General features: G+C 44.4%; 2 protein-coding genes across 13 annotated transcripts in view; one reads left to right on the plus strand and one right to left on the minus strand.

Annotated features, from left to right (window-relative positions):
* Positions 1–10,875, minus strand: part of Ogfod3 (2-oxoglutarate and iron dependent oxygenase domain containing 3) — a 32,155-nt gene extending 21,280 nt beyond the window's left edge. The window contains exons 1-4 of one of the 3 annotated variants that reach the window (XM_037201273.1): positions 10,493–10,575; positions 9,150–9,367; positions 2,238–2,313; positions 1,255–1,297 (exon numbers count right to left, since the gene is read on the minus strand). In XM_037201273.1, coding sequence (XP_037057168.1) covers positions 1,255–1,297; positions 2,238–2,313; positions 9,150–9,258 — 228 coding nt within the window. In that variant the 5' untranslated portion in view covers positions 9,259–9,367; positions 10,493–10,575. Of the gene's footprint in view, positions 1–1,254; positions 1,298–2,237; positions 2,314–9,149; positions 9,368–10,492; positions 10,576–10,724 lie in introns of those variants that run through there. The other 2 variants (XM_028884958.2, XM_037201272.1) reach the window with 2 other exon arrangements.
* Positions 10,656–24,940, plus strand: part of Hexd (hexosaminidase D) — a 28,805-nt gene continuing 14,520 nt past the window's right edge. For 3 of the 10 annotated variants that reach the window (XM_028884956.2, XM_028884954.2, XM_028884952.2), the window contains exons 1-8: positions 10,970–11,057; positions 12,069–12,205; positions 18,020–18,129; positions 20,371–20,458; positions 21,390–21,554; positions 22,957–23,140; positions 23,977–24,048; positions 24,428–24,623. In XM_028884956.2, coding sequence (XP_028740789.1) covers positions 12,122–12,205; positions 18,020–18,129; positions 20,371–20,458; positions 21,390–21,554; positions 22,957–23,140; positions 23,977–24,048; positions 24,428–24,623 — 899 coding nt within the window. In that variant the 5' untranslated portion in view covers positions 10,970–11,057; positions 12,069–12,121. Of the gene's footprint in view, positions 11,058–11,104; positions 11,193–12,068; positions 12,206–18,019; positions 18,130–20,370; positions 20,459–21,389; positions 21,555–22,956; positions 23,141–23,976; positions 24,049–24,427; positions 24,624–24,940 lie in introns of those variants that run through there. The other 7 variants (XM_028884947.2, XM_028884951.2, XM_028884948.2 and 4 more) reach the window with 7 other exon arrangements.

Raw genomic sequence — 24,940 nt, forward strand, 5'->3', positions numbered from 1 at the left:
TGGTGACCTTCAAGGAAATGCTGAAGAAGGAGTAAGAGAAAGGTCACTCACTGACCTTTTAGCAAATATCTCCCTGAGCGAAACTGAACAACATAAAAGGAATTCCATTTTCAGAACTCTAAAGAGAGAGTCATGGGTGAAGTAGGGCAATTACAGAAATACTTTGAAATTAGAGCGAAGTCTGAAAGTCAACTTTCCCAAAGACATTAGCTCTGCAGACTTGATTTGTGCCCACCACAGACTACAATGCAAAGCAATTGCCAAAATACACACAGAGAGAAACCCATGCTCAGATATTTCCTCACACTAAGTAGAAATCAAGTGAGAACCCACACCAATACCAAGGTCCCAGTGACCACTGTCCACCTGTCCATTTGCAGAGGTGTGGCTAGCCCAGTTTATTCCTGTGGCTGCACTAACACAGAATGAGGACTTCCAGCTGTACAAGTTCATTCTCCTACCTCTGAGGCCAGAAGTCTAGAATCAAGGTGGCTTGGGGGCACTCCCTGGTTTGTGGCCTAAGCTCTTGGGCATGGTCCTTTCTTGTCCTCCAGCATCTGTGGCCACTGGCTTTCTTTGGTTTGTAGCCACATCACCCCACTTTCTACCTCCATCCATCCACACATAGGCTTTCTCCTCTCTTTAAATTTTCCTTTGGCTCTCTCTTAGACAGACACCTGTGCTTGGACTTGGGGAACCTGATAAGGACTTTCCCTCAATTACAACTACAAAAATCCCATTTCCAAATTATATCATAGGTTCCATGTGGACACACCATCCTATTCCTTGTATGATCTACCCTGTGCAAAGGATGACAGGCCTCTGCTGGACTCTTGCAGTGAGATCCATCTAAGCATCTTAAGGGGCTTTGCCTTTCCCAGCAACCACCTGGCTACCAGGCTTCTGACTCCTTTGTCAGTTCCCTCTCCCTTTCTCCCACCCCTCCCCAACCCTCCCTGTCCCTCTCCAGAGTGTCTAAAGTGCCAGTGTGACCTGAAGACAGGCAGCCTATGACAGCCTGAAGAGGTGGCCATGTGTGACTTAACACACACTCTCCCCAAGAGGGATTTATTTTATGCTCAGTAGGCGGAAGGAACACCAGCCACTGTCTGAGAAACACCATGGACATACCAGCCCTTGCCTGTGGTGGGGAACAGAGGGGACCCTGTGTGTCCAACACTTTCTCCTTCCCTTCCAAGGAGAGCAAACTTAAAATGTATCAAGAAAATGGGAACAGGAACCATGTCAACTCACCCCTCCATCTGATCCGCCTAGAGAGAGTCCCTTCTCTGCTATTCTGTGGGTGAGAAAATACCTTTAAGTCAGAATTTGGTTGACAGCATTATCCATAAAGTATATAGGCAAAACATCAATCAGTGTAATAGCGCCTTGTTTATAGGTTCTGCCAGTTTAACATTTATGATGGAAACTCAAAACTGTAGCTTTCAAAGCTGAGGAAACATCATCCTCTTGCTACTGACACATGGCCTGCTTGGAAACCACTGGCCTAATTTCTGACCATAGCAAAGGTACCTCTTCGTTTGTCTGTGACCTGACAGGTTCCAGGTTGATGGAGATTTTGGTAATCACAGCTCAGACTGTATAAGAACCATGCCAGTAAGAGGACTACCTTACTGAAGAGCTTTGATGGGAACACTCACCCCTCAGTAAAGCATTAATAATACTCAGGTATGGCAGAGATATAGGATGAGGGTGGGAAGAAGGAGACAGAGAACAGACTCCCTGCTGGGCATTGTAGCAGAACCAGCATGAGGATGGAGGTGAATGGGACTCAAGGGCCAAATGAAGGGCCACATGTTGAGTCCAAACAGCTAGTCAGAAAACTAAATCCTTCTTTTTAAGATCTTGTTTTAAAAATCCTCACAAAGAAAACTCCAGCACCAGCTGCTTCTGAGCTAGCATTCATGAACCACAGAGAGGTGAAATATTATCTAGTGATTGTCAGCTGAGGCTGGAGGCCTTGTTTCCATAGCATAGTAAGCTTCCTGGAGGGGAGGCTGGGCTCTAGACTACTCAATCAGCAAAAACATTGCTAAGGTCACAGCATTTCCTTAAATGAAGCAGGAAACAGGAAGCCTGCCCTCTCACCCCCAAAGCCTTGGGGATGATCAACGGAACTATAAGAGTTCTCTCTACTTTGTTGCTGCCCTGGCTCACTCCCCATTCACTGCTATACCCATGGATGCCCTAAGCAAAGTACAGAGATGCATAAGTACCTGCGAATCTGCTCCGCCTCCTCCCTGGTAATCACCATGTCAGTGACACCTCTGCCACACTTCCTGGGAGTACAGCCTGGAGGGTGAGAGTCAATGGGAAATGCTGACTACCAAAGCCACCGCCCCAAGATCATGGTTGAGCTGGCAAGGCCCTCCACCATGACTAGGGGGCCACTTTGGCTAGTACACCTAGTTAAAAGTCAACTTCAGATAAACAATGGTAACTTTTCACCAGAACTGTGCCCTGTGCACAACCTCAGAGCTCATACCCCCTCCTCCCCAGGTGTCCTAGGTTTCCCACATACCTACACTGGATAAGCTGATTCTAACACCAGTCATTGTTGCCAAACCCTGGGAAAACAAGGAAGCCTCCAGGCATTGCACTGACATTTTGGTTTTGCTTTGTCTTGTTTGTTGGATATATGGTCTCACTATGTATTTGAGGCTGCCTCAAAATTTAAGAACTTCATGCCTCAGTCTCCTAGTTCTGAAATTACAGGCCTATGCTAGCACATTAACAGTTTGGCAACATTCCTTATCTTCCTTGCTGGTTTGAACACTCTTAAATACTCATTAGAAAGTTCTGGCACAACCCAAGCTGAACCTGTTATTCTGATCACTATCCCTCCCCAGGACCACAGCACCTGCCTGCCATACTCCTCTGTATCTCCTTCCACCTTGGTGTCATGCAGACACTGAGAGGAAGGAAGTCAGAAGCAGCTTAGATGGAGAGAGGGTGAGTGCGATGGGGTTCAGGGTTGTGGGAGAGATGGCCAAGATGGAGTAGAGCATCAGAGGCAAACTCAGCAAACAACCAGTTCCTGTATTCTGGCAGCAAAGGGTGGTCAGTTCCCTTGGCCCAAGTGAGCTGTGTAACGCTCTTACTGATGAAATGGGACTGTAGACTCTGGGGACTCTTCCTGCAAGATATGCAAACTCTGGCTGGGAAACTGCCATTTATAGTTTGGTGTGTGTGTGTGTGTGTGTGTGTGTGTGTGTGTGTGTGTGTGTGTGTGATAAATTAAGATGTTTGAAGGAAAAAGTCCTAGGACAGATCATCCAACACAACAGGAACATGTTTATTTTACTGACTACTGAAGAGGAAAATGATGAACCTTTGTCCTTGGCCACCCAGTCCACAAAGTGCTCCCCTGCCATCTCCCATGTGGCTAAGTGCTAAGTCTTGTGCATGACAACAGTGCCCCTTTGTGGAAGAACACAGATTCTTTTCTTCACTGGAGTCCAAAACATTATTTTGAATAAAAAGTAAACCATCCTGTTGTGGAATATTAGTTTAAGATGTGTTACATTTGTTTATACTGTGGAATATTTGTTTAATGATGCAAAGATGTGTTGCATTCTTTTACATTGTATTTGTTTAATTCTATAAAACTGTTACTTTGCATTCCCAAAACACCTGATGGTCTAATAAAGAGCTGAATAGCCAACAGCTAGCCAGGATAGGGATAGGCAGGGCTTGCAGGCAGAGAGAATAAATAAAGCATGAAGGGAAGGCTGGGTGGCAGTGGCGCACACCTTTAATCCCAGCACTTGGGAGGCAGCGTCAGGCAGATCTCTGTGAGTTCGAGGCCAGCCTGGTCTACAGATCGAGATCCAGCACAGGCTCCAAAGCTACACAGAGAAACACTGTCTCGGAAGAAAAAAAAAAGGGAGAAGAAAAAAAAGGTGTGGGAGCCCTTTTTGGGTTCCTCTTGGCTTTACCCAGCAGGTCTGCATAGAGGATGATTAGGTCCACAGGCCTGAGTGCAGGTGTCTGAGATGGTCTGCACTTGGCTGTGCTGGGGGAGAAGGCCTTTTGCTCCACCCCTTGGCGTCTCTATAAATAACCTGGGGCAGAGACAGTCGGGCCCTTGGAAAAGGTTGCAGGCCTCTTGAGGCTATCCTTTATTTTCTGTTTATCTCTGCAAGATTCTCCACAATAAATTCTTCTATCTAATATTTCCTGTTGCTCACACTCAAGAAAACTCTGGGGAACTGTGGGGTTGGTGGGTAAATGCCCCACAGAATGGTGCATGAACAGGGACTAAAGAAAAAAGAAAAAAAAAAGGGGGGACTAAAGAAAAAAAGGAGGGACTAAAAAAGGGGGGACTAAAGAAAAATGAACAGGGACTAAAGACAAAGTAATAGGGACTAAAGATAAAGGAAAATAATAGTTTTATTACAGAGTTTTTGGTGAAAGTGTGGGTCAGCCCTGCCAGTGGAAAGGCATGCCAGTGTTGTGGAAAATATATATATATATTTATTATTGAGGGGCAGGGGTTTTATCCTCAAGAGAAAAGGAAAGCAGACTGGAAGGATGTCCAATGCTGCAGCGCAAAATTCTCTTCTGTCAAAATTTTTTATCTTCTATCCCTTTTCTCAATTTCTATCTGTGAAAAATAAGTATAAGGTATAGGGTAGTAATATAGTGTAGGAAAAACTTAGAAGTGTAAGATCATGTAGAAAAAAAGTAAGGCAACTAGACAGAAATGAAAAACACTTCAATTTTCTAACTTCCTGTCTAGTTAAGAGTCTAATAGAGATAGTGATGATAATTACGAGTAAGAAGTAGAAAAAGATGAAAATAAGATATGTGAGTTTGTAGAAATTATTCTCTTGTTAGATCTCTGTGTTAAGAAATCTTTGAGTGTTTGCTAAATTAGATATAGGCTAATGGTAGGCCCTATATAAATTTGTAAAATAGATCTATAGAGTTCCTTTAAGAATATAAGCTTGCAAGAAGTATCTAAGGTAGTCTTAAGACATGTAGTAATAAGTTTGTAAGATGCTAGTTGTAAATATAAGTTTAAATAAGAAATAAGAAGATGGAATGAATATAAAAAGTATATAAGAATAAGAAATATATTTGCTAAAGTAGTTCTATAGTTTCCTTAAAGAGTATAAATAAGTAGATGTTAATATGTTATATGTGAGTTTGTAAAAATGTGTAAATGTTTATGCTTAAGCACGTGTTATATGTGAGTTTGTGAAAGTGTAAATATTGAGTGAGAATCTATGCTTAATTTATATGGTAAAAGAATCTGAGACACAGAAGGTAGTGTCCTAGTAGACTGCAAAGTAGGCAATCTGAATGGTTTCAAAAGCTCCAGAAGCTGCTAAGAAGCTAAGAATGGTGGACGCCAAAACCAGCACAACAAGGCATCCGCAGCTGAGATCCGTAAAAAATCAACGCAACACAGAAAAACCTGAGCTAACATCAAAAACAGTGCGGTTTAGAATACTACTGTACCTAAAAAGGTCTCTGCCTGTGAGAACAAAAGTTGCAGAGACGCTTGTTTGAACTAAAATTGTTAACTGTAAAAAGTTTTGGTTGAAAAACGTCTCTTCATATTTGGAAGTGAAAGCCTGATACCAGAATTTATTTCTTGTTTGAACTTTTTGAACTTAAAATGAGATAAAACTATAAAAAGATTTTGGTTATGGATTTCTTCATATTTGGAAGGCTAGTATCAGAATTTATCATTTGAATTTTGGGACTTAAGAAATGAAATGAACAATAGAGATTCCATTGCAATGGGACAATTTTGAGTTTACTTATAGTAATGACCTAGGAACTGTTTGCTGGAATTAGGTTAAAAATGGAACTGTTTAAATGAAGAAATTTATTGTTTCTACCTTGATTCAAGATGCAGTTTTATGTATGCATATATGCTGGTGATTCATGTATTCTGTGTCAAAAATGCAATTGTTTTGTGGAACTGTTTATGTAAAAATGGAATTCCGTGCAGAACTGGTTTTGTGTTACAAATGGAACTGTTTAAATGGAAAAGTTTGGGTTTTCTAACTAGGCTTGAGATTTTGCTTAAAAAATTATAAAGAAAAGGGAGAGTTAATATTCCTTATTCTAATTTCAAAAATTGTTTCAGTGGATTAATGTCATGTTTTGTTAGTAAGAAATGCAAATGGGGCATATACTAAGAGACTACTTTTAAAGTGTAAAGAGTTTTATTAAGAACCTGCTTTTGGATGTTTTGCTAAAAGTTTTCAAAGTATTAATGGTTAGATTGAGAACATTGCTTTTCAATATGGGTTTGTAGGAATTGTATAAGTTTGGGATTATTCTAACTAGGTTGAGATTTTGTTTAAAAAATTATAAAGAAAAGGAGGGGTTATGTGAATTAAGGTTGAAATATGTTTGCAGAAATTATGTTTAACTTATTGGTATTAATACACCCTGGTTTTGTGGAGTTAAGGAAATATTTAAGTTTGTGAATACATCGAAGTTTTTCCTCTGTTAGCAAGAAAATTCAAATGATTGAGTTAAAGTTGTAAGATGGAGAAAATTGTTAACTATATATAGCACCATATATGCTAATTCAAATGGTTCTGTTAAGAGTTTGCTTTGTGTTGTAAGATTGGGAGAACTGTGACTATGTGTAGCAATATTTATGTTAACCTGTTAATGGTAATGATGAAGCTAAGGGATTCTTTAAGTTTGTAGTTGCCTTAAGAGTTTTTAGTTTAGATAGAGCTTGAGGCAGCTAAGACTGCTGTAGTCACCTTGGACCTAATTCAAAAGAGAAATGCCATCTTTTTCATCCTTTACTCCCATAATGGGAGGTGTAACAGCTACAGAGATTGCTGTAAGTCATTAATAGTTATTTTTTATATATTAAGAAAGGGGGGGGAGGCAGTGGTGGCGCACGCCTTTAATCCCAGCACTCGGGAGGCAGAGCCAGGCGGATCTCTGTGAGTTCGAGGCCAGCCTGGACTACCAAGTTAGTTCCAGGAAAGGCACAAAGCTACACAGAGAAACCCTGTCTCGAAAAACCAACAATAACAACAAAAAAAAGTTGAAAAAAAAAAAAAGAAAGGGGGAACTGTGGGAGCCTGTTTTCGGGTTCCTTGTGGCTTTACCCAGCAGGTCTGCATAGAGGATGATTAGGTCCACAGGCCTGAGTGCAGGTGTCTGAGATGGTCTGCACTTGGCTGTGCTGGGGGAGGAGGTCTTTTGCTCCACCCCTTGGCGTCTCTATAAATAACCTGGGGCAGAGACAGTCGGGCCCTTGGAAAAGGTTGCAGGCCTCTTGAGGCTATCCTTTATTTTCTGTTTATCTCTGCAAGATTCTCCACAATAAATTCTTCTATCTAATATTTCCTGTTGCTCACACTCAAGAAAACTCTGGGGAACTGTGGGGTTGGTGGGTAAATGCCCCACAGAAAGGAAGAGGAGAGAGAGAAAGAGGAGTTGAGGAGAAAACCAGGGACCAGTCACCCAGCACACGGTCAGCCACGGAGTAAGAAGGAAAGCAAGGTATATAAAATAGAGAAAGGTGAAAGCCCAGAGGCAAAATGCAGAAGAAGAGAAATGTTAATTGTTAAGAAAAATGGTTAGGGGGCTGGAGAGATGGCTCAGCAGTTAAGAAAACTGACTGCTCTTGCAGAGGACCCAGGTTCAATTCCCAGCACCCACATGGCAGCTCACAACTGTCTAACTCCTGTTTCAGGGGATCCCACACCCTCACACAGACATACATTCAGGCAAAACACCAACACATAAAATACAAATAAATAAATTATTTAAAAAAAGAAAGAAAGAAAAATGGTTAGAAATAAGCCAAGCCAAGGCCAGGCATTCAAAAGTAAGAATAAGTCTTCATGTATTTATTTGGAGCTGGGTGGCAGTCCCCCAAAAAGCAAAGCGTTAAAAAAAAAAAAAAAAAAAAAAAAACTACACCATCCTTTTGGTTTATTTAGAGCCAGGCCCTACTGTGGAATAATCCTCTGTATACTGTGTAAATTACACTGTGATTGGTTTAATAAAGAAGCTGACTGGTCAATAGCTGGACAGGATAAGGTTAGGAAAAACCAGACTGAGGACACTAGGAAGAAGAAGGGTGGAGTCAGGGGAGTCACCAGGAGAGGCAGAAGGAGCAAGACATGCTGGAGGACAGGTAAAGCCACGAGCGTGTGGCAACACATAGATTAATAGAAATGGATTAATTTAACTTATAAGAGTTAGCTAGTAACAAGCCTAATCTATCGATCAAGCATTTATATTTAATATTGAGTCTCTGTGTTGGTTATTTGGAAACTGGCAGATAGGAAAGAAAAGTCCTGCCTACAATGCCCAAATGCTACATTTCAGAAATAGAATGTATCTGGGTGGTACGGAATGTTCAGGAAAATAGCAGCCCAAGGGTGCATGCTCTCCAGGGTGCTGACTGTTCTCAGCACCCTGTGGCTCCTCCTCTATTTCCCTAGGGCTCCAACCTGGCTGTTCCTCCCTCAGTGCCATCAGTGGAGCTGCAGAGCTGTGACTTGGGATAACATTCTTATCACATTTTCTGGGCATTCCTTATCACCTTTTTGGTTTCTCACTTATCAACCTCATCTTCCTAGAACTTGCTTTTACATTCATTATTTTATGTGTGTGAATACATGACATGTATAGAGGTCAGAGTTGGTTCTATTTACTCAACTACTTATGGGAGCTGCTTCTCTTCTACCACATGGGTTCAGGATATTGAACTCAGGTCATCTGGCTTGTTATTATATATTTTTATCTGCCAAGCCATCTTTCTGACCCTTTCTCACCTTCCTAACCCTGTTACTCAGCTGCATGCAGCCTCTAGACACAGAAGCTTGCTAAGATGCTGTCTACATTGGAGTGGCATTGGAGACTGACCCTGAAACATCTTTACCCTCCAAACCAGTGTGGGCTTGCCTAGCTAGATGGGAAAGTTTGTCTCTGCCCAAATATACCATTTTCAACTGATTCCAGTTGTAGCAAAAAGCAATGTTGAATTTCTGTCACGTTTTGTGTATGTGTGTGTGTGTGTGTGTGTGTGTGTGTGTGTGTGCGTGTGTGCGCGCGCGCACGCGCACATTTTGTTTTGCTTTTTTTCCTACCAGTTAGTTACTCTTTCTTGAGAAGCCTGTGGCACATACCTTCAAATCTCCGGTGACCATCATAGTCCTCAGAGCAGGGAACCTCAATGAACCTGCCTTCCAGGACCTCACCATGATGGGCCAAGACTTCAGCAACATCATCATCCATCCCCAGACTACTCCAGAACAGGAATGTGATCAGAGCAAGGCCAACTCCAAAGACCACAGTCCTTAGCCATGACCTCTGTGCCTCCTGAGGCAGCCGGTCCTTCTTGGTGCTGAGAATAGAAAACATAACTACTGGATGCAGCTATCATACTAAGCATGCCAATCAAAACCACAAGATGTTCACACTGGATGCCACCAGCCTTGGGCTGTGCCTATATTGACCTCTGATCAAGGTGGATGGACCCCCATCAATCTTGAGATATTGCAGGTACTCCTGCTGATGAGAAACGGGCCTACCTCGATCCACAACCCACCCAACCTATCAGGATGCCCATCACGCACCACCCCTCAGAGGAGCTTCTCAGACAGTATGTGACTCTGTCTTCTCTGATGGGACAGGGCTGAACATGTGCTTCAATGGACAAAACATGAGTTGACTACAGGCACTTCTTGTCCAGCCCATAGAGTTTCTAGTTGGAGGATTGCCATGGAATGTGAGTCTCTAATCACACTTATGCATCCCTATATGATTACCCCACCCCAAGCATGTGTCCCTACAAGAATACATGTGTACTTAAACCAACTTTCATGAATCAAATCCACTTAAATCATAAATCTGAGGCTAGAAAGAGTACAGAAGCATGTCAGAAATGATGCATGAGTTAAGATGTCTCTATGACCCTGGTCTGTGTGGTCTTGATGAAGCTGTGTCTGTGTCTCTACATAGCTGTGTGTATATCTGAGCTCTGCTGTCCAGGAAAGGTCTCACGGGCCATAGGTCTTGAAATACACGCAGAATTGTCAAAAGCTAGGTCCCTGTCCCCAAAGGCGCCATCCTTTGGATTCAGGTGTGGGTTTGACAGAGACCAACAAGGCCAGTTTTGGACATGTGAAGTTTGAAAGGCTGACGTTTGGTTTGAAAGGCTGGGATGAGGTAACCAGCAGGGAGGTGGGTCATGTATACACAGAAAGGAGTCATAAAGGCCCAGAAATGCCCCCTAGTAAGAAAAACCTGCTCAGGTCTCTGAATGCACACCGATTCCGAGGAAAAAGCTCCCTGTGGGCACGACCTTTGTGCAGAGTTCCTCGGTGGGCAGCCACATGGACATCTCACCATAGGAAGTTTGCAGCACAATACCCCAAGCCACGCCCCCAGACACTCCACGCCTACATTACTTCCAAGCTCTCCAAGTCACGCCCGATCACATCGCAATAGGGCAAGTCCCATCCCATACCTCTGCCAGGCGCTGACCCGGTCACAGTCACACCTATACCTCGGGTCAGACGCCCGGTCTTGTCATGACCACGCCCCACCCCCGGGATGGCCACGCCCCACTCTACCACCAGACACCGCGGTCATGGCCACGCCCCACCCCCGTCAGACTCCGCCCCCGGAATGGTCACACCCACACGACACCAGTCAGGCGCCGCCCGCTATTACGCGCGGCCTCCTACGGTCCTCGCTACCTGTTCGCGCGCCGGCGCTCGGCTGCACTACTTCCCTCGGGAACTCTAGGTGGTCCCCTCCGCTGAGGCGCCATTGGGCCAGGCCGCTGCGGACCCAGGAGGGGCACGAGAGCCGCCAAACCCGGGGCAACAGCCGCAACAGCGAACGCGAGGCGGGCTCGGTGTGGGGGACGCAGGAGCGACACGCTCGGCCCTCAGCCGACTCGCGGCCAGACGTGAGCAATCGGAGGCCGAGCAGGGGGAGGCGGGGTCTTCTTGGCCCTTGGCGCCGCTCCCCTGGGGCACCTTCCGAGTTCAGCGTTCTCCAGTAGCAGTGCTGAGGCGACAGCGTGGGTGAGTCAAGCCCACAGCCATACGGCGGGCTGGACCAGGATGACCTATCTCCCACGGTCGCCACCCTCTTCCCCTGAAAGCTGCACTGAGAAATCTGTCAGAGGCTTTGAGCTGCCGGACCAGCCTCTTGGACAAGTATTACGTGCCTGCGAGTGGGCGGGTCGGGGTTGGAGTTGAGGGAGGAGTATAGTCCCTAAGGCTAGGACTTTGAGTCCTTTCACAGGACAAGCAGGTGAAATCATGGAACTGGATGCACGACTCAGTAGCTCCTTTCCTAGATAATCCTTTGTGGTTTTTTAAAAGGTAGAACACTGTTTCTTTAATTTCCTGGCAGCTTCAGTGTCATCCAGAAATTAATTTTAATGCAAATTACATTTAGCTCCGATATATGTAGAGCTTACTCCCTTTTCAGATTATTATTATTTGCAGTGCTGAGTGTGGATCCCAGGGCTTCTGGTATAGTATAACGAGCACGTGCTGTATCATGGATCTAGCATCACTCCCACCACCCCCCCATTATCATTGCCTTAATTGTTTTTTCAGTACTAGGAATTGAACCTAAGGTCTTAGCATGCTAGGCAAGTGCTGTACCACCAGACTATATCCCCAGGCATGTTTTACTTATTAATATGGAGACAGGGACTCATTAAGTTGCCGAGGCTAGCCTTGAACTTTCTTTATAGCCCAGGCAAGCTTTAAACTTTCACTCCTCCTTCCTCAGGTGGGGATAGGGTGGGAAAGGTGTTACAGGTGTGTGCCACTGCCGTGCTTGCAGAGTTTTTTGTTGCCATAAATCATAATAATCACCCAAGGAAACAAATGGTTTTCTATTTTGGGGGCAATTCACAAATACTATATTTGAACGTGGAAATAAACTTTTTGGTTTATTTTCATATTTAGTAAAATGAGTTTCCTCTTGTTTAGTTGAGCAAAATTGGCTGGTATCAGAACTGAAAAAGAAAGGGGAGGGCTCCCTCTGCTCCTGTTTGTAACTTAAGTTCTCTCCACCAGGAAGAAGTCCGAGACAAAGATCTTATTATAGTAGTTCACAAAAAAATACCAACATGTCATGTTCCGTGCCATTTAAGATGAGATTAGTTCATTTGGACCTCAAGGGAGCACCACCAAAGGTTTCATATCTCTCTGAAGTAAGATCTCCCTTCACCTCTCGATAATCACCTTTTACTCTGTGGAAGTGGGCACTGGTGATACAACCTTGAGGACCATGGATCAGGCAGGGTCATGACAGCATAAATGTTTCTTTTTCTCCCAGTTCCTTTCAAAACCAGACAGAACAACCAGGATGGCACACAAAAAAGAAGAAACCACGACATCTTTGTTGTGGCTCAATCGTATCCACCAAAAGGATAAGTTCAAGTCTTAACACTTAGTACCTGTACATATGACCTTACCTGAAAATAGTCTGTGGAGAACTGACCAGTTAAGATGAGGTTATACTGGGTTTCTGTGAATCCGAATAAGAAAGGTAGATTAAGGGGCTGGAGAGATGGCTCAGTGGTTAAGAACACTGGCTGCTCTTCCAAAGTACTCAGGTTCAATTCCTAGCACCTACTGTCTGTAACAAGTTCTAGTGGATCTGACTCCCTCATACAGACGTACACACAGGCCAAATACCAACACACATAAACATTCAATGAATAAATAAATAAGAATTACTTTTTTAAAAAGGTGGATTATGCGTGGGGTATATGTTTTGGGGGAGCACACTGTACACTCGCCCATGTTTGTGCATGGGGAGATCAGAGGTCAACAACAGATGTTTTCCTCTATCACCACATTTTTTTCTTGAGACAGGATCTCTCACTGAACCTGGAACTCACCAGCGCTGGGGTTACAAGCACACCCCCATACCTGGCTTTCACATGAGTGTTGGGGATCTAAACCCAGGTGGAAGAGGAGAAGACACATGAGAAGGACACCCTGTGACAACAGAAGCAGAGGCTGGAATGTGGACAGGAAGGATAGTTAGAACCACCAGAAGCTGGAAGAGGCAGGAAGGACTCTCACAGGAAGCCTTCAGAGAAAGCATGCCCTGCCAAGTCCTGGATTTGGGACTCCTGGCTTCCAGAACTATCAGAGAAAATTCCTGTTATTTGAAGCTACTTCATTTGTAGTCATTTCTTAAAACAATCCTAGAATTCCGATACATTATTCAATATGAACACAGTAGCACTCATCTGTAACCCCAGTACTTGGGAAGTAGAGGCAGGAGGTTCAGGAGATCAAGGCCAGCATTGATCCCATAGCAAATTCAAGACCATCCTGAACTACATGAGACATTGTCTCAAAAAAGCGGTAGTGCCAGGCAATGGTGGCACAGGCCTTTAATTCCAACACTAGGGAGGCAGAGACAGGCAGATCTTCATGAGTTCCAGGCCATACTGGTCTACAGAGTAAGTTCCAGGACACCCATGGCTGTTACACAGAGAAACCCTGTCTCAAAAAAACAAAAAACAAGCAAACAAAAGAGGTGGTAATGGGAGCTAGTAAGATAGCTCAGTAGTAGCAGGTGGTGGTGGTGGCACACACTTTTAATCCCAGAACTCAGGAGGCAGAGACTGGCAGATCTCTGAGTGGGAGGCCAGCCTGGTCTACAGAGTGAGTTCCAGGACAGCCAGGGCTGCACAGAGAAACCCTGTCTCGAAAAACAAAATGCAGAACAAATACCAGGCAGTGATGGCCCACTCCTTTAATCTCTGAGTTTGAGGCTAGACTGGTCTACAGTACAAGTTCCAGATGGCCAGCAGAACAAGAGGTGAGCAAGGTGTTACATGCCTATAGTCAGTATTTGGGATGTGGAAGCAGGAGAGTCAGGAGTTCAAAGTCATCTTCAGCTATATACCAAGTTCAGGGTTAGCCTATCTCAAAAAAATAAAATAAAATAAAATAAAAAAATGCAGAGCATTGATGAACTTAAGGATTTTAGAAGTACTGTCTAGTCATTGAATATATCCAAGTGAGCAAAGTACCTGAGATGTACAGCCTAGTTACAGAGCCCATATGGGGTTAACCCATATGATCCTCACTGAAAAGGACCACATTGTTCCTAAGCCAGAGGAGGTGGCTGTGAAGAAGGAAAAGAAGTCCCAAAGAAACTGAAGAGGCAAAAGCATACATTATAGGAATAAATTCTGCATAAGATAAAAACAAATAATAGAAAAAATAATAAATACATAAAAAAGCTGGTTGGTGACTTAGACCAGATCCTAGCACTTAGAAGGTGGAGACAGGAAGGCCAGTTCAAAGGTCATCTTTAGGTACATAGTAGGTTTTGCTACGTGAGGGCCCCTGTTTTGACACATATACACACCCATCCCACCGCAAAAAGGGAGAAGGAAGAAACAGGAAAGCTCTCACTCAGTAATCCTAATGACATGCTAGCTGCAGTAACTCAGGGCAGTACAGCCTTGGGAAAATGTCCACGGAGGGTTCTGGCCAGGGCCATCTGGACTCCTGTCAGATGTGCACCCTCCACTGCCCAAAGAATGAACATGGCTTTTAAAGACACGATCAGTGACAGGGCTCAGTGATAAAGTCCCTTGCTACTAAACCTGAGAACCTGAATTTGATCCCTAGGCCCCACAGGTGGAAGGAGAGAACTGATTCCTGCAAGTTACGCTCTGACTGCACACCTGGTCTGTTGTCGTGTGTGCCCACACATATATATACACATGTAAATAAGTGTAATACTTTAAGCCGTGCAGCGGTGGCACACACCTTTAATCCCAGACTCAGGAGGCAGAGTAGGCGGATCTCTGAGTTCGAGGCCAGTCTGGTCTACAGAGCAAGATCCAGGACAGGTACCAAAACTACATAGAGAAACCCTGTCTTGGGAGGAAAAAAACAAAAAACACAAGTATAATATTTTTTTATTTATTTTTTTAACTTTTATTTATTTTGTATTCGTTGGTGTTTTGCCTGCATGTATGTCTCTGTGAGGGTATCAGAAGCCCTGGAACTGGAGTTACAGACAGGATTGAGCTGCCATGTGGGTACTGGGAATCGAACCTGGGTCCTCTGGAAGAGCAGCCAGTGCTCTTAACTGCCGAACCCTCTCTTCAGCCCCACAAGTGTAATATTTTTAACTTGACTCTAACACTTTTGTAGCTAACTGCTAACTGCAGGAAAATGGAAAATAGATATGCTAAGGGACATTTGAGAACGCAATCAGAACCATAATTTTGAGACCCACACGGAACAAATGTTGATTTTTAGCAAATAAATTTTAGCAAGTGATTTTAGCAAATAAATTTGAAATTAAAAAACAGTGTTATCAGTAAGAGGCTGATACATGAGGAGGCAAGTGTGGGCTACATAGTTAGCTCTAGGCCAACCTAGAATGCAGTGTGTTACCCTGTTTCAAAAAAACATTGTATAGCCAGGGAGCAAAGACAGTCAGATCTTTGCAAGTACCAGGCCAGCCAGAGCTACATAGGGAGACCCTGTCTCAAAATTAGCACAGATACTGCTTTAAAAATTTGCTCAAGGGCCAGGTAGTGGTGCATGCCTTTAATCCCAGCACTCGAGAGGCAGAGACACACAGATCTTTGTGAGTTCCAGGACAGCCAAGACTGTTTCACAGAGAAACCCTATCTCAAAAAACCAAAAATCTCAAGGGGCTAGTGAGATGATGGGTCATTGGATAAAGGTACTTTCTACCAGCCTGATGACATGAGTTTGATCCCTGGATCCTTTATAAAGGAAGAAGAGAACCACTTGCCAAATCTCTGATCTTCACATAGGCACTGTGGCTCCCCCACCCCATAAATAAATGTTAAAAAAAATTCTTTTAATCTGCCTGAGGGGCTGGGGTTATGGCTTATACCTATAATCTCAGCCCTTATGAGGTAGATCTCTGGCCTTCTCACACATAAATGTATATTAGCACATACAAACAAACAGAAACAAACAAAATCTACGTAAAAATGTATAAATCTGGAGGCTGGAGAGATGGCTCAGTGGTTAAGAGCTCTGGCTGCTCTTCAGAGGACCCAGGTTCAGTTCCCAGCACCTACATGGCAATTCACAACTATCTATAATTCCAGTTCCAGAGCAGGGCGGTGGTGGCGCATGCCTTTAATCCCAGCACTCGGGAGGCGGAGGCAGGCGGATCTCTGTGAGTTCGAGGCCAGCCTGGACTACCAAGTGAGTTCCAGGAAAGGCACAAAGCTACCCAGAGAAACCCTGTCTCGAAAAACCAAAAAAAAAAAAAAAAAAATTCCAGTTCCAGAAGATCTGACACCCTCACACAGACATGCATGTAAGCAAAACACCAATGCACATTAAATAAATAAACAAAATTTTAAAAATGTATACATCTGACCAAGCCACAGCTTTTTGAAACAGGAAAATTTGGGAATGAGGAGTATTAAGGGATTATTAATAACTGATTTGGTGGGATAAGGGTTATGGTTATTGTCTTTTAAGTCCTTAACAAATAGTTTGAAATATAAATTGAAGTATTTACAAGTGAAAGAATGTCTGGGATTTGCTTTAAAGTATTCCAGACAGCCGGGCAGTGGTGGTGCATGCCTTTAATCCCAGCACTCAGGAGTCAGAGGCAGGCAGATCTCTGAGTGTGAGGTCAGTCTAGTCTACAAAGTAAGTTCCAGGACAGCCAGAGCTGTTACACAGAGAAACTCTGTCTTGTCTTGAAACAACAACAACAAAAAAGTATTCCAAACAAAAAGAAAAGTAAACATTAGCTTATGATGTATGTTTATACAGCTTAACAATGAAAACCTCTGCTACCATCTAATACATGAAAGCCCAGAGGCTCATGTGTCTGTGAGGGCCTGGCCTCCCTAGTCTCAACCTCTCAAACATCTGTATAACAAGTGGTCTTTCCCAGCCCATAAAACAGAGGTGCCCAGGTGGTCTACACAGATATCAAGAGGCCGTGGGAAGCTAAAGAGAGGGAAATTAGATACCATCACCATCCTTGACTTTATCTCAGTGTGGATAATGGGATTAGCTTACCTCTCTCGATGGTCAGACTGCCTCTGTAATTCACACTCACTTAATATCCATTTTGTGAATCATCTACTGCTGATTTTCGATCCTGATCTGATTTCTTTGATTGAGCATGTAGTTTAAGAAAGAAAACATGTTACATGTCACAGAAACATTTGAATCCTTATTTGGAGATTGATGGCTGTTTTAAATATAGATAGAGGCTTCCTCATTAGTGCTGACTGTGTGTGTGTGTTGTTTTATTTTTAAATCCCTGTCCTTGATCTCAGACCAGGGCTGAAATATATAATTTTATATATATATATATATATATATATATATATATATATATATATGTGTGTGTGTGTGTGTGTGTGTGTGTGTGTGTGTGTGTATATATGTGTGTATATATACAATTGATATATATATACATCAGTTATTCTGTATAGTAGGCATGAACAGGTTCTAAAACTCCTGAAGATAAGGAAATTCCTACCCTTAACATAAAGATAGGGAAGGAAGTGGTGAGAGAATGAGAGGACAAGCTTTGAGACTTTGAACCCTACCTCTGCATACACACACCCCACCTGCTTTTCCTTCCCAGAAGCTGAACTCATCTCCAGAGCTGTTCCTGGTGCTCCCTGCTGCTATGACACACAGGTTCTTGTGCATTAGACCATTCTGGCCTGGCTCCAGGATGACTCTCCCAGATGGCATAAGTCCTCCCTCAGCTGACCCACCAAAATTCATTGTTCTTTGGTAACTGTTATTTCATGGCACATTGCATTCCTGTGCTAAATAGGTATGTTATTAACTAAGAATTTGTTCAGCAAATAGCAAATACACATTCGAGATTGAAAGTTCGTAAGAGAAATATGAGTATTAGTTCCAATCCCTCTCCAAAACCTAGTAAGGAAAAAGGTACACATTTTATCTAAGTCCTTCGTTGTTCAGATTGCCACTTTTTTCAACACCCTGTTTCCCTCCAGGTTTTTCCCCTGTTCCATGCACTCGGTGCAAATGGCCTCCTCATTGAGTATGAAGACATGTTTCCCTATGAGGGCCGGCTGAGGCTGCTGAGGGCCAAGCATGCATACAGGTATCAAAGCTAGCAGAGGATGCCAAGTAGAGGGGGAGGGCCTCTAAGAAGGAAGGCATATGCAGAACTATGGGTGGGATAATTGAAATCTAACATCTTACATTCCTTTTCTGACTTTCTAAGTGTATGTGGATATTTATATAAATTGGTTACAAAATTAAAACAATGTACCCTGGTGTGGTGGCTCACACCTGTAATCCCACAGTTTGGGAGGCTGAGACAGGATGATTGTTGAAAGTTAAAGGTTACTTTGGGCTGAAGAGTGAAATCCCATCTCAAAAACAAAACTGGCAGGGCGGTGGCGTAGCCTTTCATCCCAGCTCTTGGAAGGCAGAGGCAGGTGAATCTCTGAGTTGGAGGCCAGCCTGGACTACAGAATGAATTCCAGGACAGCCAGGGCTACATAGAGAAACTTTGTATAAAAAAAAACAAACAAACCCCAAACACTTTATAAACATAAAACATTGGGGCTGGAGAGATAGCTCATGTGTTAAGAGCACTGAATGCTCTTCCAGAGGACCAAGGTTCAGTACCCAGCCTCCAAATGGTAGTTTACAGTCACCTATAACTCTAGTTCCAGGGGGTCCAGTACCCTCTTCTGACCTTCTCACACATTAAAAAAAGTGGTAGTGGTATACAAGCTGTGTGTGATGACACATACATTTAATCCCAGCACTTGGAGGCAGAGGCAGGCGGAGCCCTTTGAGTTCATGACCAGCCCAGTCTACAATCAAGTTCCAGGAGAACCAGGGCTGTTACACAGAGAAACAAACAAACAAACAAAGGTAGTATACAGACAAATGTAGGCAAAACACTTGGACAAAAAAAAAATTTTTTTATTTAAGTAAAACACATAGAGGCTGGAGAGATGTGTTTGTGTTTAGAAGCACTTACTGTTTTTACAGAAGATCTGGGTTTGGTCCCCAGTACTCATGTAGTGGCTTACAACCACTTGTAACTCCAGGGGATCCAATGCTCTCTTCTAACCTCAGGTTCCTGCAAGCACATGGTGTACATACACACACTTAGCATACACACACATGCAGAATTTTTTTAAGTAAAACGTGTACATTAAAGGTAATTAGGAAACATTTAAAAGAGAAAATAAACACCTACTCTGACCCTACAGGGAAGAATAAGAAGTCATGGGGCAGCTGGGACTGGGCTTCATATAAGGCCACAGTTGGATATTTTTTTCTCGTGCATGTGTGTGCGTGTGCACGTGTGTATGCGTGTGCACGTGTGTGTGCACGTGTGTGTGTGTGTGTGTGTGTGTGTGTGTGTATTCACTATTCACCGTGTGTGGGTGCAGTTGGCATCCCAAGTCTTTATCACTCTCCACTTCCTTTATTGAAGCAGCATTTTTGGTTGAGTCCAGAATACACTATTTTGGCTAGTCTGGGAAGCCAACTTTCTCTGGGACCCCCATCTGTGCCTTCTGAGCACTGGAATTACAGATGGGCCACTATGCTTACCCAGTATTTACCTGGGGTCTGGGAATCTGAACTCTAATTCTCTTGCTTATGCGACAGGCATTTCCACCACTGAATGATCTCCCCAGCTTCTCACAGTTCAATTTTAAACTTGAAATGCATAAGCAAGTGGGAAAATACTAAGCCTCTCATAGAAATCAAGATTAAAACAACTTTGCAGTGTCATTTTAGCTACTGAATTGGTGAAGCTGGGGTTGTAGCCCAGTGGTCAAGTGCTTGCCTAGCATACACAGGTGTTGGGTTTGATCCCAAGCAGAAGGTTGGGGGAGTATAGATGTGGTCATTGCTGATTCTTTAGTTAGGTGTGGTGATAACTGCCTATAATACTAGTCTTGGATGGCTCAGGCAGGAGTATGGGCTGCCATCCTGTTTCAAAAAATCCCAAACAGACTAAAGGCAGCATTCTGTGGTGGTGGGAAGAGGAAAAGCAGCCTCCTGCTGGTGGAGTGACCACCATGCTAGAGGGCATCTGTACCTGCTGTCAGTTTGCCTGCTCTCTGTGCGCTGCTGCTTTCCAAACAGTGAATATCTGTTTGTCTTTCAAAATTAAAAAGGGGGTGGGGGGCAGGGGTGAAGGGACCTGTTAAGGGCTATACAAAAGCAGCTGAGCGATAAATTTTGCTCTTGGGCCAATCTGCCAACCCCTGTTATGCAGGATGATTCTACGGCCAGTTCATGTAAGGTGCAAAGGGGTAAGAAAGGACTGGGATGGACTGACACAAGCCCCTGTGTGCTCTTATCTCTCCAGCCCCTCTGAAGTTACAGAGATCCTGCACTTGGCCAGACTCAGTGAGCTGGAGGTTGTTCCCTTGGTGCAGACATTCGGACACATGGAGGTGAGTGAGAGGAATGAAAATCACTGGTATGGGTGTGGGGTTCAGAGACTGGACTTGGGCTCCAGTGTGAGGCAACAGGGCCTGACAGGGCATAGGCAGCAGCAGTGCAATGCTGCCTGAACCCCATTCTCAGAAGCACTGACCTGTAAGCAGCCAGAGAGCACTACTCTTGGTCAGGGCAGCTGCGCCAGGAAGGAAGGATGCCTTCCATTTTCTGCTTATGTCTTTTTACCCGTATTGAAAATTATTTCTCATGTAAGACAACTGAGAAGCAAGTATGATGTTGATTTAATGGCTTGTAGGATGCAGCTGCATTCACTCCCCTAAAATAAAATTTTAAAAAAAGGACTGGAGGGGCTGGAACTGTTAAGAGCACTGGCTGCTCTTCCAGAGAACCCAAATTTGATTCCCAGCACCCATGACACAGCTCAAAACCACCTGTAACTCCAGCTCCAAGGAATCTATGACCTCTTTCTGGCCTCATGGGCACTAGACACATGTGGTACACAGATCCTAACCCTAACAAGCAAAAACCATATAAGTCAAAAGAAGAAGCTAGAGATATAGCACAGTGGAAAATAAATTACTTAGCTCATGCAAGGCCTTGAGTTAAAGTCTCAATACCAGAGAGAGAGAAGAAGAAGAAGGAGGAGAGGAAAATGGAAGGGAGAAGGGAAGAAGGCTGCTGAGGAACCAGCTAGAGGGTTTAGAGCCCAGCTCAGGTAGAGTCAGAAGCTACTGCCCTGTGGGCTCTGAAGCTTATCTTACCTGCAGACATCCAGAAGAGATAGGAGTAATCTTTGCAGGCCATCCAGCTGGCCTTCAGGGACACTGTCAAGTTAAGCAACATAAGCTTGGAACTCTTGTCAAGGACACACAGGGGACCAGGGTCCTTGAGCACCAGCTTCCTTCTGTTCTTGTCTCTCCATAGTTTGTGCTAAAGCATGAAGCATTTGCACATCTCCGTGAAGTGGCTCTCTTCCCCAACACCCTGAACCCTCATGAGGCTGAGTCTCTGGCACTGGTAAAAGATATGATTGACCAGATTCTGGAGCTACATAGGGGTGTCCGGTGGCTCCACATTGGCTGTGATGAGGTGAGTACCTTTGATCTCAAGGTCTGCAGCCTCTTCTTTTCGAAGCCACCCAGTTCCATGTCAAGGCTTCTTTCTCTCTCTCTCTCTTTTTGTATTCATTTATTTACTTATTTATTTTATGTGTATGGATATTTTGCTTTTATGTATGTCTGTGTACTGTGTGTGTGCCTGGTACCCACAGGGGCCAGAAAAGGATGTCAGGATCACCTGGGACTGGAATTACAGATGGTTGTGAGCCACCTTGTGGGTGCTGGGAATCAAATCTGGATCCTCTGCAAGAGTTTCCAGTGCAATCTCTTCAGCCCCCTCTGTGTTTTCTTTTGGTTTGGTTTAATTTAATTAAAAAATTTTTTGAGATGCAGTTTTATTACATTATCCAGGCTGATTTGATCTTTTGATTCTTCTGCCTCAACCTGCCAAACACTAGAATTATAGGCATGTACCACCATGCCAGGTCCTATGGATTCTTTTGAATAGAGAAATAGTCCAAATACTAAAGAATAAAGGCAGGGATTGCCAAGGAGATAGTCTTATTTATGGAACTATTCTAGATGACATCTCTGGAGAGGAGTGTCACCTGGCATAGGGCAGCCCTGCAGAGCCCAGGTAAGGTACCCTGTATATCAGATGTTACTGCCATCCAGAGGGATAGGCATCTCTACCTATTCCTCCTCCTGCAGGGACAGAGCCAGTTCCAGCCATGAGCAAATTCATGCCCTTTCAGACTGTTCTAGCCAAAGAAATGCATTTGAGGTGTTGAGAGGAAGAAAGTGTTATGTTTGGATCTTGAAGCACTATTTGGGAAAAGTGTTCCCCTGGGGTGTCTGTGGTATGTCCTCCTACCTAGCCTACCCAGTGGCTAGCCTCTACCCCTCTGCTTATCTGGCTAGATTCCAGATGTATGGGGCAGGACTGGAGAGTCTGAGACAAAGGCCACTGCCTGGGTTTGTAGGCATTCAGCCCTGAGATTTCCATTTTTAAAAGGAGCTGAACATGGTGGGTGACACCTGTAATCCTAGCACTTGGAGGTTAGGGCAAAAGAATTGCCACAAATTTGAGACTACCCGGGGCTACACAATGAGTTCTAGGTCAGCTAGGGCTGTGGTATCTCAAAATAAGGAAATCTGAAAGTAAGATATGATGATACATACTTGTAACCCAGCAACCTTTACAGCATAAGGAATTACAAACCAGCCTAGGCTATATGAAATTCTGCCTCCAAAAGAAGAGGATGGGGGACTGGAGTGATGGCTTGGCGGTTACGAGCACTGGCTGCTCTTCCAGAGGACCTGGGTTCAATTAGTCTCCTCTGTACTTACAGCTACCCCAAGATTCAGGACAGTTGTGAACCTGGATGTAAGGATGGCAACAGATGCAATCCCATCCTGTTTCTTCCTCCTAGGTCTACTACTTGGGCGAGGGGGAGACCTCAAAACTGTGGCTACAGCAGGAACAAAACAGCCATGCGAAATTGTGTTTGTCCCACATGCAGGCAGTAGCCAGCCATGTGCTGGCACAGCACCCTGGCACAACACCCTTGGTGTGGGATGACATGCTACGAGACATCCCCCAGGAACAGCTAAAAGGTTGGCAGGGTCTGTATGGATGGGGGCTTACATGTGGCTGCCTAGGACCTCAAGTTCCAGAAGCTTAATGTGTGCTCCAGTGAAAATGTTGGGTTTGATCCTTCCTTTCAAGTCACTGTACAGCCTTGCAGTAATATGGGCCAGAAATTGGTGTGGCTGCTGGCAGGCCCAGAGAGGCCATGGGAGTGTCCAGTGCTTCTGATTGCTTTAGCCCCATGTGCACTCTGTGGCCAGCCTTATAGATGCCAGGGCCTGGTATCACACTGTCCCAAAGCTTGGAGATGAAAGCTGAAGAGTACTTTCCCCAGCCTGGGAGATAGCACTTAAACATATCACCTAGCTCCACTGAACCCTGAGTTTAATGCAGAGATCCAGGGCCAGCTGTACCTATACTCTGTGAGACTAGTATATGTTTTACATTATGAATTAGAATCAGCTCCTATTAAAGATGTGTTCCAGTTCCCTGAGACTGCAAAGTCAGCAGCTTGGAGAAGAGCTTAGGAGTCCTTCCTCACTAAGGCAGGTAGCTACAAATATCATTTGTAGCTCTGGTGTTCATGGCCAAAAACCTAGCACAGCTGCAAACTATACTTAAAACCCATTAGACTTTAGAAAATGGTTTATGTTCCCACTTTAACATTAAATGAATGTGCCAGAGGTAAATGTGGTGGCACATGACTATAATCTCAGTACTTAGGAGGATGAGGCAGGAGGATTAGAGTTCAAGGCCAGCCTGGGCAGCAAAGTGAGACCCTTATATAAAACAAATGTGTCTTATGAGCAAGGGTGGGACCTGAGTGGTCAGTCCCACACTCATTGCCTTGCTCTGTTGACAGCATCTGGGGTGCCTCAACTGGTGGAGCCTGTGCTCTGGGACTATGGAGCTGACCTGGATGTCCACAGCAAAAGTCAGTACAGGTTGCTCACGCTACATTCCTCGTGCATGTGCCTGCATGATTGTTTCCCAGTCCTCCATGACCCTGTAACCTGAACTGTTCAGCTTGGGAATACAGGCACCTCATTAGCTTGGCTGACCAGCATGGAACAGAAAGGCCATGCAAAGCCTCCTGTCCTGGCATAGGATCCCCTGCTGGCTCCAGATTATCCCAGGTTCTTTCCAGCTCTTCCTGTAGTATTTATCCCTATGAGTGATAAACCATAGGCCATATGGGAATGGTTGTAGTCTTCCTCTCTGCTAGGATAGTTGTGGCTCTCGGCTGCTCTGGTTAGGCTGTGTATCCAGGGCCTCTCTGTGAGAGCTGCTCATCTGCTTGTTTTCTTGCCTAGTCTTCCTCATGGGAAAGTACCAGGAGTGTGGCTTCCAGAGGCTGTGGGCTGCCAGTGCCTTCAAGGGGGCCACAGGGGCTAATCAGACCCTGCCCCCTGTTGAGCACCATATTAGAAACCATGAGCAGTGGCTACAGGTGGCAGTCAGTGGTCCAGTGGATACTCTGCAAGGAATCATCCTGACTGGCTGGCAGAGGTAAGCTCTCAGGCTGGGTGTGGGGAGTGGGGAACAGTTCCCATCACCCATGATGGCAACCTGTCTAGTGTTAGCCTTGCCCCTTCCTAAATCATGCATTTCATGCCTTTGTGGCTGCCTCATTAACTCTGCTGAGGAGACACTGGAGTGCTCAGAACCATGAGCATGTAGTCCTCTAGTCTCTGTAGTCCGCATAGTTCCTGAGTGATACCGTATGTCTCATGTAGCAGGGCATGAAGACTAGTCCTGGTTCTTTTAGGATATCACCACCCTTTGAAAAATAGAATGAACCCAGTCTTTGGTTCTGGCCAAGTCCT

This window comes from Peromyscus leucopus, chromosome 8b (assembly GCF_004664715.2).
Source record: "Peromyscus leucopus breed LL Stock chromosome 8b, UCI_PerLeu_2.1, whole genome shotgun sequence".
NCBI classification, from domain to species: Eukaryota; Metazoa; Chordata; class Mammalia; order Rodentia; family Cricetidae; genus Peromyscus; species Peromyscus leucopus.